This window comes from Cebus imitator, unplaced genomic scaffold (assembly GCF_001604975.1).
Source record: "Cebus imitator isolate Cc_AM_T3 unplaced genomic scaffold, Cebus_imitator-1.0 Scaffold2, whole genome shotgun sequence".
Classification (NCBI taxonomy): domain Eukaryota; kingdom Metazoa; phylum Chordata; class Mammalia; order Primates; family Cebidae; genus Cebus; species Cebus imitator.
The window spans coordinates 8652754-8671458 of NW_016107317.1; the positions used below are offsets into that span (position 1 = coordinate 8652754).

Sequence of the window (18705 nt, forward strand, 5' to 3'; positions counted from 1 at the left end):
TTTGCTGTGCAGAAGCTCTTAAGTTTAATTAAATCCCATTTGTCTATTTTGGCTTTTGTTCCTATTGCTTTTGGTGTTTTAGTCGTAAAGTCCTTGCCTATGCCCATGTCCTGAATGGTATTGCCTAGCTTTTCTTCTCAGTTTTTTATGGTGTTAGGTCTTATGTTTTAAATCTTTAATCCATCTGAAGTTAATTGTTGTATAAGGTGTAAGGAAGGGGACCAGTTTCAACTTTCTCTACATGGCTAGCCAGTTTTTCCAACACTATTTATCAAATAGGGCATCTTTTCCCCATTGCTTGTCTTCATCAGGTTTGTCAAAGATCAGATGGTTGTAGATGTATGGCATTACTTCTGAAGCCTCTGTTCTGTTCCATTGATGTTTATGTCTGTTTTGGTACCAGTACCATGCTGTTTTGATTACTGTAGCCTTGTAGTATAGTTTGAAGTCAGGTAGTGTGATGCCTTCAGCTTTGTTCGTTTTGCTTAGGATTGTCTTGGCTATGTGGGCTCTTTTTCAGTTCCTTAGGAAATTTAAGATGTTTTTATCCAGTTCTGTAAAGAAGGTCAATGGTACCTTGATGGGGATAGCATTGAATCTATAAATTACTTTGGGCAGTATGGCCATTTTCACAATATTGATTCTTCTAAACCATAAGCATGGAATGTTTTTTCATCTGTTTGTGTCCTCTCTTAGTTCTTTGAGCAGTGGTTTGTAGTTCTCCTTGAAGAGGCCCCTAATGTCCCTTGTCAGTTATATTCCTAAGTATTTTATTCTCTTGGTAGCTATTGTGAATGGGAGTTCATTAATGATTTGCCTCTCTGTCTATTGTTGGGGTATAGGAATGCTTGTGATTTTTGCACATTGATTTTTGTATCCTGAGACTTTGCTGAAGTTGCTTATCACCTTAAGGATATTTTGGGCTGAGACAAGGGGGTCTTCTAAATAGACAGTCATGTCATCTGCAAATAGAAATTATTTGACTTCCTCTTTTCCTAATTGAATACCCTTTATTTCCTTTCTTGCCTGACTGCTCTTGCTAGAACTTCCAATACTATGTTGAATAGGAGTGGTGAGAGAGGTCACCCTTGTCTTGTGCCAGTTTTAAAAGGGAATGCTTCCAGTTTTTGCCCATTCAGTATGATATTGGCTGTGGGTCTGTCATAAATAGTTTTTATTATGTTGAGATATGTTTTATCGATACCTAGTTTATTGAGAGTTTTTAGTTGAAGGGCTCTTGAATTTGGTCAAAGGCCTTCTCTCCATCTATTGAGATAATCATGTGGTTTTTGTCTTGGTTCTGTTTATGTGATGGATTATGTTTATAGATTTGTGTATGTTGAACCATCTTTGCATCTCAGGGATGAAGCCGACTTGATCTTGATGAATAAGATTTTGATGTGCTTTGGGATTTAGTCTGCCAGTATTTTATTGAAGATTTTCACATCAATGTTCATCAGGGATATTGGCCTGAAATTTTCTTCTTTATTTGTGTCACTGACAGGTTTTGGTATCAGGATTATGTTGGTCTCATAAAATGAGTTATGGAGGATTCCCTCTTTTTGTATTATTTGGAATTGTTTCAGAAGGAACAGTATCAGCTACTGTTTGTATGTCTGGTAGAATTTGGCTATGAACCCATCTGGTCCTAGTTTTTTTTTGTTTGGTAGGCTATTAATTGCCAACTCAACTTCAAACCTTGTTATTAGTCTATTCAGGGATTCAACTTCTTCCTGGTTTAGTCCTGGGATGGTGTAAGTGTCCAGGAGTTTATCTATTTCTTCCAGATTTACTGTGCATAGAGGTGTTTGCAGTAATCTCTGATGGTAGTTTGTATTTCTATAGAATTAGTGGTGATATCCCCTTTATCACTTTTTATTGCATCTATTTGATTCTTCTCTTTTTTGTTTTTTTATTAGTCTGGCTAGCAGGTCTATTATTTTGTTGATCTTTCAAAAAACCAGCTCGTGGATTCATTAATTTTTTTTGAAGGTTTTATTATTATTTTTTTTTTGTATCTCTATCTCCTTCAGTTCTGCTCTGATCTTAGTTATTTCTTGTCTTCTGCTAGCATTTGAATTTGTTTGATCTTGATCCTCTAGTTCTTTTAGTCATGACATTAGGGTGTCAATTTTTTTTTTTAATCTTTCCTCACTTTTCATGTGGTCATTTAGACTTGTAAATTTCCCTCTAGACACTGCTTTAAATGTGTCTGGGAGATTCTGGTATGTGTGTCTTTGTTCTCATTAGTTTCAAAGAACATCTTTATTCCTTCCTTAATTCTGTTATTTACCCAGTAGTCATTAAGAAATAGGTTGTTCAGTTTCCATGTTATTGTGTGGTTTTGATTGAGTTTCTTAATCCTGAGTTCTAATTTGATTGCACTGTGGTCTGAGAGACCGTTTGTTCTGATTTCCATTATTTTGCATTTGCTGAGGAGTGATTCACTTCCAATTATGTGGTCAATTTTAGAATAGGTGTGATGTGGTTCTAAGAAGAATGTCTATTCTGTATATTTGGGGTGGAGAGTTCTGTAGCTGTCTATTAGGTTCACTTGGTTTAGATCTGAGTTCAAGTTCTGGATTTCCCTGTTAATTTTCTGTCTCCTTGATCTGTCTAATATTGACAGTGGGGTGTTTAAGTCTCCCACTATTATTTTGTGGGAGTTTTAGTCTCTTTGTAGGTTGTTAAGAACTTGCTTTATGTATCTGGGTCCTTCTGCATTGGGTGCATATATATTTAGGATAGTTAGCTCTTCTTATTGCATTGATCCATTTACCATTACACTTGAATAGGCAATACCATTCAGGACATCAGCATGGGCAAAGACTTTATGACTAAAACACCAAAAACAATGGCAACAAAAGCCAAAATAGACAAATAGGATCTAATTAAACTTAAGAGCTTCGGCAATAGAAACAATTATCAAAGTGAACAGGCAATCTAAAGAATGGAAGAAAAATTTTGTGATCTATCCATCTGGCAAAGGGCTAGTATCCAGAATCTACAAAGAACTTAGACAAATTTACAGGAAAAAAACAACCCCATCAAAAAGTGGATGAAGGATATGAACAAATACTTTTCAAAAGAAGACATTTATGCAGCCAACAAACATAGTAAAAAATACTCATCATCACTGGTCATTAGAGAAATGCAAATCAAAACCATATTGAGATACCATCTCATGTCAGTTGGAATGACAATCATTAAAAAATCTGGAGACGACAGATGCTGGAGAGGAGGTGGAGAAATAGGAAAGCTTTTACATTGTTGTGGGGAGTGTAAATTATAGCTCAACCATTGTGGAAGACACTGTGGCAATTCCTCAAGGATCTAGAACTACCATTTGACCCAGAAATCCCATTACTGGGTATATACCCAAAGGATTATAAATCATTTTGCTATAAAGACACATGCACGCATGTGTTTATTGCGGCACTGTTCACAATAACAAAGAGTGGAACCAACCCAAATGCCCATAGGTGATAGACTAAATAAAGAAAATGTGGCACATATACACCATGGAATACTATGCAGCCATAAAAAACGATGAGTTCATGTGCTTTGCAGGGACATGGATGAAGCTGTTAACCATCATTCTCAGCAAACTAATACAAGAACAGAAAACCAAACACTGCATCTTCTCACTCATAAGTGGATGTTGAACAATGAGAATACATGGACACAGGGAGGGGACTATCACACACTGGTGCCTGACAGAGGATGGGGGATGAGGGGAGGGACGTTATTAGGAGAAACACCTAATGTAGATGATGGGTTATGGAAGCAGTCAACCACCATGGCACTTTTATACCTGTATAACAAACCTGCATGTTCTACACATGTAACCCAAAACGTAAAGTATAAAATAAATAAATATTTTCTAACTTGTAAATTATGAAGAAAGAAACAGAAAGAGGTAGTTGTGGAAAATGTGGTGTGAATTTATTAAGGGGCTGCTTATTACCTTGAGTCTACCAAACTATTGATTTTTTTCCTCACCTCACCTACAAAACACAATTGAACTTCTCTTAGAGATACATATGTATGAATTTCAGTATTCATGAGTATATTTATATACACTCACATATACTTAAGTGATAGTATCTTCAGATATTTATTATTACCATATTCATGCATTATCCACTAAATATGCGTGACATATATTCATGATTTTTGTATATTTATAATATAGAGAACCTGTAAATCCTTATTGAGTAAATTAATGCATAAAACATCAAGTAGATATTTATTATTCACAGATTCTATATTAGAAAATTTATCTAAACACTAAAATTTATTTATGACACCAAAATTAATACTGCTGGGCTTTTATGGTCATTGGCATGCATGGACAGAGTGGTGAAAAATTTGAGTTGCTATGTTTCCAGCTGAGGTGGAACAAAGTGAAGTGTTGTCCCATGTTCCTGCCTCCAAGAGTGCCTGACAGAAGATATATATATATATATATATGCTATATAAGTTTACTTCTGGCATGAACTACAGGGCTATTGACCACTATTCAGTGTTAATGAATCAACAGTATATGCCAAAGTACTTTAAACAGAAACATGCATAAAACACTATGTATTATGTATTGATCCATTGATGAAAATGTTGTGACCTGAGGCACACAGTCACCTAACCGTTTATCTCCTTTAGGAACAATGGTTCAATATTTGCAAATTCAATGTTCCCAGCAACTTTATGGAATATAATTGCAAAAAGTGAGAATCAACTGTACATATGACCTACATCATACATATTGTATAATCAGTATTCTATTATAAATCAGATACTTATGTAGATACTTTAGATATTTACATATCTAAGGTATATTTAAGCAGTTTCATAGCATATACCTACATAGCTCTGCCATATCTACATAACATATATCTATGTATGCATGCTACATACATAACATACCTATATCTATGTTATGTATCTGTTTATATAGATACTTTAGATATATAAATATGTGTTATGCACATATGTATGAACAAGAATACATCTCTAAACCTCCATGGGTAATCCACTATTCTATATAAAAGAGTCAATGAAGTAAAAGTTGACTCATTTTACTAGTCTTTAAAATAGGAGTTTAATAACTTCCAAACCTATGATTTCTCTTGTGCTTTGACTTCAAAACTCCACTTGTGGGAATTTATCATAGAGATATGACCACACATAAATAACACGACATATAACATATTAAGAACATTGTCTAATATCAAATAATTAGATATAAGTTAAACAGTTATCAATATGGAACTAGTTATATATATTATGGGCAACAGAATACCCTGCTACCATAAGGAAAATGAGAAGGACTTTTATTAATATAAAGCATATACAGAAGGTAAAAAGGTAGAGTACAGCGGTAATGGTATGCTCATATTTCTATAAAAAGGAAAAATATTTTGTATTTAATTAAAAATGCATATCAGATTTCTGGAAAAAGGGACAAAGGTTATGAAAAGAATCATTTTTCTTTTTTGCATTTTCAACTACATGCATGTATTTTCTCTTGAAAAATAAATGAATAAACCCAATAAACAGTATGATCATGATGATGGTAAGGTCAAGCATGTCCAGACTCTCTCTGAGAGATACTTCGAATTCATTTTGTTCTTTTAAACAAATTTAAACTGTATCTGCTTTTTGAGCCTGGTTCCAAAGGTATCCTCTATAAAACTGTCTGAGGCTATCCTAACTATTATTATTTACATTATTTTCTACCCATTTTGAGTATCCGCTATGTGCAAGTCATTTGGCACTTTATAAACTTATAAGGATAATGTAAACATAAATTTGCTTTTATAAATCTTATAATCTGGATATATAGAAGATATAACAATTTTAATTTTCTATAATTTTAAATTTTTGTTCATACAATCTAGTGTGTGGTTTTATATTGTCGTATTTACTTGTTTCAAATTTGTCTATAAAAATTATTTTTCTAAGTAGTTATAATCTCCTTCGGTGGAGTTTGTGTCTGTCTTTCCTTGGTCCGGTATTGACCTAGCCCTGTGGTCAGAAAATAGCAGACCCTGAATGAATATTAGAGAATGATTGATTGATTGATATTGAGCTCATGGCTTTTCTTATTTTTTAATTGTATATGATTAAAGTAAAATAAATTATACATTTTCTTTTTTAACAGGTGATCATTTCAAACCAAGCATCAACAACAATTAAAAAACATTCACGTGGTATCTGTAGTCTAATCATGGACCAACATCAACATTTGAATAAGACATCAGAGTCAGAATCTTCAGAGAAAAAGAAAACAAGACGCTGCAATGGATTCAAGGTAGAATGGGTTTTTTATTTTCAAACTAAAATAAGTTAATAGAAAATTTTAATGTATAAAAAGACCGCTAATTGTCAAAGAGAACATCATATCTCATATTACAATTTTTACATTGAAGCACACATTAAAATATTGACAAAATAATTTTTATATTGATTTAACTCAGTTTTTAATCTGATTAAGGTATTTCTTTGGTAGAATTTTTTGATGTATAAAAGTTTTTTTTAATTTTTATTTTTTGTGGGTATGTAGTAGGTATATATGTTTATGGGGTACATGAGATGTTTTGGTAGAGGCATGCAGTATGAAATAAGCAAATAATGAAGAATGGGGCATCCATTCCCTCAAGCATTTTTTCATTGAGTTGTAAACCATCCAATTATACTCTTTACATTATTTTAGGAGGTACAGTTAAGTAATTGACTGTAGTCACCCTGTTGTGCTATCAAATAGTAAGTCTTATTCATTTTTTGAACAATTTTTTTTACCCATTAACCATCCCCATCTCCCCCCCCTACACTCCCTACCACCCTTTTCAGCCTCTAGTAACCATCCTTCTACTCTCTATGTCCATGAATTCAGTTGTTTTGATGTTTAAATCCCATAAATAATTGAGAACATGAAATGCTTGTCTTTCTGTGCTTGGCTTATTTCAGTTAACATAATGATCTCCAGTTCAATTATTTTGTTGCAATTGACTGGGTCTCATTCTTTTTATAGCTGAATAGTACACTTTTTTTTTTTTAACACGTTCATCTGTTGACAGACTCTTAGGTTGCTTCCAAATCTTAACTATTATAAACAGTGCTGCAACAAACATGGGAGTACAGATAACTTTTAGATATACTGATTCCCTTTCTTTTGGGTATATGGCCCGCAGTGGGATTGCTGGATCACATGGTAGCTCAATTTTTAGTTTCTTGAGGAACCTCCAAACTGTTCTTCACAATAGTTGTACTAATTTATATTCCCACCAATGGTGTACAAGGAATTCCCTTTACTCCACATTCTCACCAGCATTTGTTATTATCTGTCTTTTGGATATAAGCCATTTAGTTGGGGTGAGATAGTATCTCATTGTAGTATTGCCTTGAATTTCTCTGATGATTGATGATGTTGAGCACCTCTTCCTATGTCTGTGTGCTATTTGTATGTCTTCTTTTGAGACATGTATATTCAAATATGTTGCCCACCTTTTGGTGGGATTATTAGATTTTCTCCTATAAAGTTGTTTGAGCTTCTTAGATTTTCTGGTTATTAATTCTTTGACAGATGGGTAGTTTACAAATATTTTCTCCTACTCAGTGGGGTATCTCTTCACTTTTTTGATTGTACCCTTTTCTGTGCAGAAACTTTTTAACTAGATGTGATCCATTTGTCCATTTTTCTTTGGGTGCCTGTGTTTCTGGGGTAAGAAAATTGCTCAAGAAATTTTTGCCCAGACCAATATTCTGGAGAATTTTCCCAATATTTTCTTGAGGTAGTTTTATGGTTTAAAGTCTTAAGTCTTTAATTCATTTTGATTTGTTTTTTAATATGGCTAGAAATAGTTATCTAGTTTCATCCTAGCACCATTCATTGAAGAGACTGTCTTTTCCCCAGTGAATGTTCTTGGCACTTTGGTCAGAAATGAATTCATTGTAGTTGTATGGATTTGTTTCTGGTTGTCTATTCTAATCCACTGGTCTATGTATCTGTTTTTATGTCAGTACCATGTTGTTTTGTTTACTATAACTCTGTAGTATAATTCAAAGTCAGATAATGTGATTCCTCCATTTTTTTCTTTTTGCTTAGGACACCGTTGGCTATTCTTTGTCTTTTATGGTTCCGTATACATTTTAGATTGATTTTTCTATTTCTGTGAAGAAAGTCATTGATATTTTGATGGGATTACATTAGATTTATAGATGGCTTTGGGTAATATGGACATTTGAAAAATGTTGATTCTTCCAAACCATAAACATGAAATATTTGTCCATTTTGTGATGTCTTCATCAATTTCTTTCATGAGGGTTTTATAGTTTTTATTATAGAGATCTTTCACTTCTTTGGTTAAATTAATTTCTAGGTATTTAATTGTATGTGTGGCTATTGTAAATGGGATTACTTTTTTTATTTCTTTGTCACATTGCTTATTATTGACATATAGAAATGCTACTGAGTTGTATGTTGAATTTGTATCCTGCAACTTTATTGAATTTGTTTATCAGTTCAAATAGTTTTGTGGAATCTTTAGAATTTTCCAAATATAAGATCATATCATCTGCAAACAAGATAATTTGAATTCTTCATTTCCAGTTGGGATGCCCTTTTCTTATTTCTCTTGTCTAATCACTCTACCTAGGATTTCTACTACTATGTTAAATAACAGTGGTGACAGTGAGCATTATTGTTGTCTTCTAGATCTTAGAGGGAAGGCAAGAGTTTACTAATGTAACATTTAGAAATATTTTTATATCTTCCCTTTGGTTCTTGATAGATCAAGAGATACTTATAAGGGTTATTAAAATTAAAAAAGTGTAATAAATAACATCTAAAAATCTTCTTAGAATCAACTTATAAATCTAGAAGATTAATGTTCTGTGAATCACTTTACAATCTTAATCTAATTAAATATTCTTTTGTTAAAGAGCAGCATTGTTAAACGACTTCTGATAAATTATGTAATAGAGACTGATGGAAAAGAGATCTGTAATAGTCAAAGGATCTAGTCCAAAGATCTAATTGATGATTTACAAAGACTATTTATTTTTTCCTTTGAAAATTGGTAAAAGTAATAATTCTGACTTTTGTTTTTGTCACAAAATTATGAGGCATTAAATGATATTGGCATTTTCATAAACAGGGGAAAAGTATTGCTAAGCACAGTGCTAAATGAAGAAACCAAGACTCAGTAGAGTTGAGATATTTAACTGTAGTCACCTCTGTTGTGAATTGACAACCCTGGAACCCATGTCAAAGCCTTTTAATCCCCACAGGCAAGTCTTTGAGGAAATAAAGAAATTGATCCCAGTCATCTTTTAGCAATACATATATATTTAATTTACTCACATTTGTAGTCCTATCCAGTTGAATAGGGCCACAGAGATTGGATTGTAAACCAAAATGTACCTGAGATAGGTCTCAATTAGTTTAGAAGTTTATCTTACCCAGGTTAAGGAGGTACCCAGGAGACAGGCCTGGGCCTTTCTCCAAAGGTGATTTTAAGGGCTTAAATACTTAACAGAGAAAAGCAGGCTGGAGAAGACAGTGGGAATATATGGTCACATTACTGAATCCACATGTTGCAAGAGAAAAACTAGCAGGTAAGGAAATGGTCAATTATTTATTTGTCTTGTAGTCAGTAAATCGGCACTTTACACAAGATAAGGTGAATGTAGACTAGCTACCTGTGGAAATATTTAACCTTTTATCTGCAGCTGTGTGCTTAGGAACAAAAGGAAAGGCAGCATTTTGCAAAACTCAGCTTTTAGCTTAATTTTGCTTCTTTTGGCATAGTGAATTGGGGTCTCAGGTTTTTATTTTCCTTTCACAGCTCCCCTGCCTCTTCCTTTTAAAGTCTTTTTTAAAAAGCATTTTAGAAGAAAGTTACTCCCTGGTCTTAAATTTTGTCTGATCTCTCATGACTATGATGATTTATTCCTAGACCAATAGACTCCACATTATTAGGAAAGCTCATTTTTGGCAGGTTGTGAAATCACATGTCCTGCGAATAAAAAAATGGGAGGAGGAGGAAGAGAGAAAGAAAACAACAAATAGATAGTAAAAAGAACAATCCTGGAAAACTAATAAAGGCTACATTACTCTGAAGTCTGTTGTCAGTAGACAGGTATGAAAATGGTTTGTGCGTGTAAATAGGTTGCTGTTATTTTCTTCTGAAGTTTAAGTTGCCTAGTTTGTGTCCATAGGGCTTTAAGAAAATCACAGCTTACTATTTAGTAATTTCCAATTGGACAATGAGGTAGGGGGGAAAAAAGAAAGGAAAGGAGAAAAGAAAGAAGAAAATTGAAAACACTTTGGAGACTTGCAGCCAGGAAAAATTTTAGAATTTAGTCCAAAGTGTAGAAAATAATAAAAACTGATAAACCTTAGGCAAGACTAGAATCAAATAACAGGAGTACTATAGTTTATAGAAGGATATTTTTTTTTCTTCAGTTCCCCAGTTTTATTGAAAACAAAATTATAGTAGGACCAATTTATTGGTAAAATACATTTGAGTACTATTACAATTGGTTTGATTATTTGCATAAAGTGCATTAAGAATAATCATTTGCCATATAGGTGTCCTCTCTCTTTTTGTGAATTGGCTTTGCTGGAATCTTTTGCACAAGGCATCTAAGATTAGACCTTTGTAAAGGCCTGAAGCCTAGCCAAGGATTTACAAATATAGTTTACCTAACTTATTCAATAAAACTGTGATAGTCATCACTTAAGTTATTTCTCTGTAAATCGTTTATATGGCCTGTGATTTCAGATGTTTACCTAAGTAGAAATCTTAAGTAACTTTTTTCTTGTTGTTGTTTTGCCAGTAACTTAAAAGTTAGCTTTTTAAATTAAACCTACAACTTTAATGAATCATTTATACCAAAGTTACACAACGATAGTCATGTTTTGGGCTGCAAACTTTGTAACCCTCATGCCAAATTTGGACACTTGTAATATTTAGCAGAGATCAATATTAAACTGCTTGATCAAGAAATCTAAACAATAATGTGTGTTGACAATTCTAAAGACATTCCTAATTTTATTTTACCAACAATTTTAAAACATACTTATTTATTAAGGATTTTCTTAAGTCACATGAACTTGAAAAAACATTTGGGCTTTTCTATTTTTCTGATAAAGTATTTGATTTAAGTGCCTTTGTAAATCCAATTAATTAGAGCTCTTTTTTATGTTTTTGGTAGTGAAACATAATATACATGACACATAAATACATAGGCTTATTAGTCATGAAGATAAAAGTAGATCTTAAATATTCATATTTTAGATATTTTAGACTTCCAATTTAGATATTTCAGACTTCTAATTTCTTATAACCTGTTTCATTATCCTAGGCAATTGTTAGCTAGATAGCCTTAAATTTGCATACTAAAGGAACAACTCTTAGGTGAAAATCAGACAGCAAAATTTATCTCTCAAGTACAGAGAGAGTCTGGTGTGCTAGAGGGAGATTAAAACTGGATGCCAAGTCAAACATAAAATTGTAGAAATCTACCTTTCAATTTTATAGAAGACCAATTTTATTTAGATAGGTAGTTTTAAATTTAGTCTCTATCTTTTAATTGGCTCTCTGAGCTCTACACAGAGGCGGGAATTTTTATCAACTCAATGGCCTTTCCCCCGCTAATTTGGAACTTTCCTTCGATTGAACTATATTGTATATAGTCAAACCTAATAGGAAAAAGACTGAAACAACAAAAACAAACAAACAAAAAACAGTTAAGCCAAACAATTGTACAATTTATATGATCACTGAGTGCTCTAATGGTAAGGAGAAATTAAGACCAGTTAGTTGCTAATCTTAACTTTTAGTAATTAAGGAGAATTTCCAAGACAAAAAACACAATTCAGCTACTTGCCTAGGAATGAGCCCCAGTCTGAATACTGCCCTCTACCATCCTAGAAGTGGGGAAACACTCAAACTCACCTTCCCTGGGGGAAGTAAGCTGAAACCCCGAGAAGGAGTTGCTGGTCTCCTTCATCAACATGGAACAGGAAAACTCACCTTCTTTATTCAAAACAAGTGAAACTCCAGAAAATGAGTTACACAACAAAATAAATCTTAGGTCTTAACCAAATTTTGAGAGAGCAGGCATTGCCTCTTCAGTGGGAGCTCCCTGACCTTGACAAAATGTACACTTGGTTTTGTTACAGCAAAGGGGTCCTGAACCAGACCACAAGAGAGAGTGTTCTTGGATCTTACACTTGATCTTAGCCAAAAGGCCGAGAAGCGATGTGTTCTTGGATCTTGCACAAGAAAGCATTCAAGTCAAGTCCACATGGAAAGGAAAAGCAAGTTTATTAAGAAAGTAAAGGAATGGCTACTCCATAGACAGAGCAGCCCTGAGGACTGCTGGTTGCCTATTTTTATGGTTATTTCTTAATAATATGCTAAACAAGGGGTGCATTATTCATACCTCCCCTTTTTAGACCATATAGTGTAACTTCCTGACATTGCCATGGCATTTCTAACTGTCATGGAGCTGGTAGGAGTGTAGCAGTGAGGATGACCAGTGGTCACTCTGTCGCCATTTTGGTTTTGGTGGGTTTTGGCCAACTCCTTTGCTGCAACCTGTTTTATCAGCAAGGTCCTTATGACCTGTGTTTTTTGCTGACCTTCTGTCTCACCCTGTGACTTAGAATGCCTTAACCATCTGGGAAGGCAGCCTGGTAGGTTTCAGCCTCATTTTATCCAGCTCCTATTTAAGATTATCTTCATTGTTTACACACCCCTGACAGTTTGAGCAATGAAGATAACTCAAGCTTGTACCTGGCAACCATAGCAGGCTTGTCAAAGTTTAGGGCCACTCAGAGTCTTTCCCTTGGTCACCAATTTGCCAATTTGTAAATCAAATGGTATGCGAAACAGGTCTCAACCAATTTAGTTTATTTTGCCAAGGTTAAGGATGTACCAGGGAGACAGGGCTATGCCTCTCTCCAAAGATGATTTTGAGGCCTTCAGTATTTAAGGGGAAAAACTAGTTGAAGGGGAACAAGAGAGGGTATGGTCACAATTCTGAATCCACAGGCTGTCAGAGAAAAAAAGAGGAGATAGGTAAACAGTCAACTATGTATTCATCTTGCACTTAGTAAACTGACACTCTATGCAAGATAAAGTGAGCATAGAGTGGCTCCTCCTGGAGACATTTAATCTTTTATTTGTAGCTATCTACTTAAGAAGAAAAGAAAAATCCGCTTGTTGGTGACTCAGCTTAATTTTGTTTCTTTTGGCATAGTGAATTGGGTCCCAAGTATTTATTTCATTACACAGGATTCACTTGCAATAGTGTTAAACAAGGTTCTTTTTAACTTTGTCCAGCAAACATGAAATTTGTCTGTTTTCTGAGATTTCTGATGAAGTCTATCATGATGAAATATTTGAACAATATTTCAGCAGAATGGCATCATTAGGAAAAAGTATTTTCTAATGCAAATGAATTACCTTCTATTGTCTAAGGGTAGTATAATGGGCTTAATTATTTTTACTTTTAAATACTGAGTGTTATAGTGATTTTACTTTCACGTGCATAGCGGAGTGACAACCTGATGGAAGAAATAAGATTTCCAGAGTAATCTCTTAAAGCATATTTGGAATAGTAGCTAGGAGTTAGGAAGTTAGCAGTGTATGTAAGGTACATTACTTGCAGTCCAATAAAGAAGCCCAGTGCTAGGGGAAGATACTGGAATAAGATTGACATCACAGTTTCAAAAACATTGCTAAATTGATAAATCACGTCTACAAGTGATATTTAAAAGAATCTTTTCACTAACTTAAATTGTTAATATTGAAAGAATATTAACCTCAACACTCCCATTACAACAATTCTGTAAAGATGTGTGTTGGCAGTTGAATTTAGTTGCATTTCTATGCCTACTTTGTATTCATGAGGAACAAAAACATAATTGGACAAAATTTTAAAATATTATTTTAACTTTTTATGAAGTTTGGGACATCAAACTATCAACAAAGTACTGTTTCAGTAAAAATAATTACTAAAATTCTTATGAATTTTGAAATCTTGTGAATTAGGAGTATCTGCAAATACAGAGATAATTAAAATTTAATGGTAAAATAGATCTAATTCAACAACACAAAAAGAGAAGGTGGCTAACATTTGTTGAGCACTTATTACCTATGAGATGTTACTCTAGTGTTTTGTTTGCATTAACTGATTTTCTTCCTTACCGCAGTTCCATCAACCAGATGCTATTATCTCCCTTTTGCAGATGAAAAAAACCCTAGGTATAGAAAAGGCAAATGACTTCCCCTAGTTCTCACAGCTGGTAAATGATGGCGCCAAGGTCTGGACTCAGGCAGTCTGATTCCAAATTCCATGCTCTCAACTCTGTTTCGTTTTGCTAAAGCAACTGTGGAATTTTGTACTATTAGTACCCTTAAGAGGTGCAGCCTATTTAATGATGTACCTTATTTAATATTATTCAATATCAAACAACAATGGTATTGGTGTATGTGCATGTGCCCACACTAATACACATGTTGCTATTGACTTGCATATACACACTCAGTAGATGGAAATGTATAAAAGCATAAATAAATAATGAACCCATTTAAATAAAATCACATACTTTATTTTCTGCCTCTTTCCCTCAATTTTTTTGTATTGAACCAGCTAGGTTACATGGAATCTGCCAGTGTATACTTCATCGTTACACTTGTCTTTTCTGTTCTTCAAACTACCTGTACCTCTATATTGTAATGAAAAGTTTTTAACAACACAAAAGTAATACATTATTATAAAAAAGATAGAGCAAAAGAAAAAGTTTCTCCTTTCTACCTTCATTTTCACTCCCTTTCTGGAATAATCACTCCACATGTGTAACTACCACAAAGATCCAATCCCACAGGTTTTATTCTGGGTCTCTTTTCTTCAGCCATAGCAGCCTTTTTGCTATTCCTCAAATATGCCAAACACACTTCTGACTTGGGGAATTTTGCACTTCCTTGTTCCTCTTTTATAACATTCTTCTTGATGTTTTGTGCTTTCATCTCACTCAGATATTTGTTTAAACATTTATTCATTCCTGAACACCACATATAAAATAACATTTCCTATCCATAACTCTTTAACCAGTTTGATGTTTATAGTATTTATCACCAGTTGACACTGACACTCCAAAACACACTTTTGTAGAAGTGCATGTTTGTGCACATGTGTGCTTAATGGTTTAAAACAACAAATTTATTATCTTAGAGATCTAAAATCCAGAAATCAGAAATAAATGTCAGTGAACTTAACTCAGATGTTGGCAAGACCATTTTTTTCCCTGGACATTCTAGGGACAATACATTTCTTTGCCTTCTCCAGTTTCTAGAGACTATCTGAATTCCTTGGCTGATGGACATTTTCCATGTTCAAAGCTAGCGATCACATGAACACTGACTCTTCTACTCCCTTTTTTCACGTTTACAGTAACCTTTTGATTACACTGAATTCACTAGACCAAATCAAGTCAATCTCTTTATCTTAAGGTCATCTGTTTATCAACCTTAATTCCATGTACAATTTTAATACCCCTTGCCGTGTTACCTAACATATTCACAAGTTCTGGAGATTAGGACCTGGGTGTCTTTAGGGGTCATTGCTCTACCTAAGGTTATATTATATATAACATTACATATATATATTCTCCATGTATATGAATAATACACATATAAATTTTATACATATGTTTGCCATATATACACACATATATAGTTTCATATATATAAATATATGCATATACATATATAGTTTATATATGTATATCTGTATGCATATATGTTTACTATGTATACATGAATATATAGTATATATAATATACTATATAAACTATTATATAAACCCAAATTGTGTGTGTGCATGTGTATATATATACTTTATGGTATAGAGAGATAGATGATAAATTATGTGTATATATAATATATATTGTATATATTTATCACCTGTCTCTCTGTACCATAAATTAAGTTTCACGAAAATATAGGTGTTTGATTCACTCTTCTCTGTGTCAAATATCAGTGCTCAGTGTATATAAACTGAATGACTGATGCAAGAGGTGAGTCCCTCAGTCTTGAGCAGCTCCATCCCTATGGCTTTGTAGGGTACAGCCCTCATCCTGGCTGCTTTCATGAGCTGGCATTAGGTGTCTGTGGCTTCTTCATGTGTATAGTGCTATTCACAGTGTCAGTGGATCTACCATTCTGGGGCCTGGAGGATGGTGGCCCTCTTCTCACAGCTCCACTAGGCAGCGCTCCAGTGGAGACACTTTGTTGGAGTTTTCACCCCATATTTCCCTTCTGACTGGAAAAGCAAAAGTTCTCCATGAGGGCTCTGCCCTTGAAGCACACCTCTTCCTGGACATCCAAGTGTTTCCATATCCTCTGAAATCTAGGTGGGGATTCCCAAACTTCAATTCTTGTCTTCTGTGCACCTGTAGGCTCAACACCATGTGGAAGCTGCCAAGACGTGGAGCTTTTACCCTCTGAATCCACTGTCCAAGCTGTACCTTGGCCCCTTTTAGCCATGGCTGGAGTGGCTAGAATGCAGGGCACCAAGTCACAAGACTGCATACAGCAGAGGGGCCGTGGACCAGGCCCAAGAAACCATTTTTTCCTTCTAGGCCTCCAGACCTGTGATGGGTGTGGCCAAAGCAAAGGTCTTTGACATGCCCTGGAGACATTTTCCCCATTGTCTTGGCAATTACCATTTGTCTCCTCATTACTTATGCAAATTTCTCCCCAGAAAATGGGGTTTTCTTTCCTATTGCATTGCCAGGCTGCAAATTTTTTACAATTTTATGCTCTGCTTCCTCAAATACTTTGCTGCTTAGAAATGTCTTCCAGCAGATACCCTAAATCATCTCTCTCAAGTTCAAACTTTCACAGATCTCTAGGGCAGGGCCAAATTCTGCCAGTCTCTTTGCTACAGCATAACAAGAGTCACCTTTGCTCTAGCTCCCAACAAGTTTCTCATCTTTATCTGAGGCCACCACTTCAGCCTGGACTTTATTATCCACATCAGTATCAGTGTTTTGATGAAAGCCATTCAACAAGTCTCTAGGAAGTCCCAAACTGCCTCACATCTTCCTGTCTTCTGAGTCCTCCAATTCTCTAGGAAGTTCCAAACATTCCCACATTTTCCTATCTTCTTCTGAGTCCTCCACACTGTTCCAACTCTGCCCATTACCCAGTTCTAAAGCTGCTTCCACATTATCAGGTATCTTATAGCAATGCCCCACTACCTCAGTACCAATTTACTGTATTATTTCTTTCTCATGCTGCTATGAAGAAATATTGAAGACTATGCAATGTATAAATATAAAAGGTTTAACAGACTCACAATTTCAAATGGCTAGGGAGGTCTTACAATCATGGTGAAAGGCTAAGGAGGAGCAAAGGTATATCTTACATGGCAGCAGCAAAAGAATGTGTGCAGGAGAACTCACCTTTATAAAATCATCAGATTTTGTGAGACTTATTCACTGTCATAAGAATAGCATAGGAAAAACCCATCTCCGTGGTACAATTAGCTCTCACTGGGTCCCTCTCATGACATATGGGGATTATGGAAGCTCCAATTTAAGATGAGGTTTGAGTGGGGACACAGCCAAAACATATCACTATTACAAATGATATCTTATTTTCAAATTAGGTTTATGTGATGGATTATATAAATTGATTTCCATATGTTGAACCAGCCATGCGTACCTGAAATAAATCCCATTTGATCATAGTATTTAATTCTTTTCATATTTTATGTATTATTGGATTTGTTTTACTAATATTTATTGAAGATTTTTACATCTATGTTTATGAGTGATGTAGGTCTACAATTTTTGTTATTGTAATGTCTTTAATTTTAGTATCATGGTAATGCTGGCCTTGTGGAATAAGATAGAAAGTATTTGCAATGTTTTCATCCTGTGAAGAAGGTTATGTAGAATTGGTGTAACATCTTTCTTAAATGTTTGGTAGAATTCACCAGTGAAACTATCTGGGCCTCATTTTTTCTGTTTTGGAAGGCTATTACTTGACAATTTAATTTCTTAAACAGATAGAGGTCTCTTCATTAATTTTTTCTTGTAAGAGTTTGAGTAGATGGTTTATTTTGAGGAATTGGTCAATTTAGTATAGGTTATTATAACTGCAGTTCATAGTATTTCATTATTATCCTTTTAATGTCTGTGGGGTCTGTAGTTGTATCCCCTCTGTTATTTCTGATATTAGTAATTAGTATTCTCTCTCTCTCTCTTTTTTTTTTTTTTTCCTTAGGTTACCTGGTTAGAGGCCTATCAATTTTATGGATCTTTTTAAAGAATCAGTCTTTGGTTATGTATATATTATCTATTAAATTCCTGTTTTTAAAAGTCATTGGCTTGTGTTTCAATTTTTATTATTAACTTTCTTCTTCTTGCTTTGAGTTTCATTTGCTGCTCTTTTTCAAGTTTCCTAAGGTAGAAACTTAAATGCTGATTTTAGATCTTTCTTCTTTTCTCATATATGCATTCTGATGCACATTTAATTTTCTGTGTTCTGAGGGATAAGCCCAACCTGCTTCTCTATTTCTGTGGCTACTTGGATACAGGCAAGACAGATAACAGTTCTTGGGCAGAGAGAGAGGGTGAGCATCTCTTATTTCTCTTGTTATTGCGGTATGAATTCATCATGA

The 18705-nt window shown here is 34.3% G+C and overlaps 1 protein-coding gene across 1 annotated transcript in view; it reads left to right on the forward strand.

Annotated features, from left to right (window-relative positions):
• The window catches only part of LOC108304734 (solute carrier organic anion transporter family member 1B3), an 81417-nt gene that overhangs the window by 6208 nt on the left and 56504 nt on the right, over positions 1 to 18705 (forward strand). The window contains exon 2 of the mRNA XM_017529033.2: positions 6164 to 6313. Coding sequence (XP_017384522.1) covers positions 6230 to 6313 — 84 coding nt within the window. The 5' untranslated portion in view covers positions 6164 to 6229. The remainder of the gene's footprint in view (positions 1 to 6163; positions 6314 to 18705) is intronic.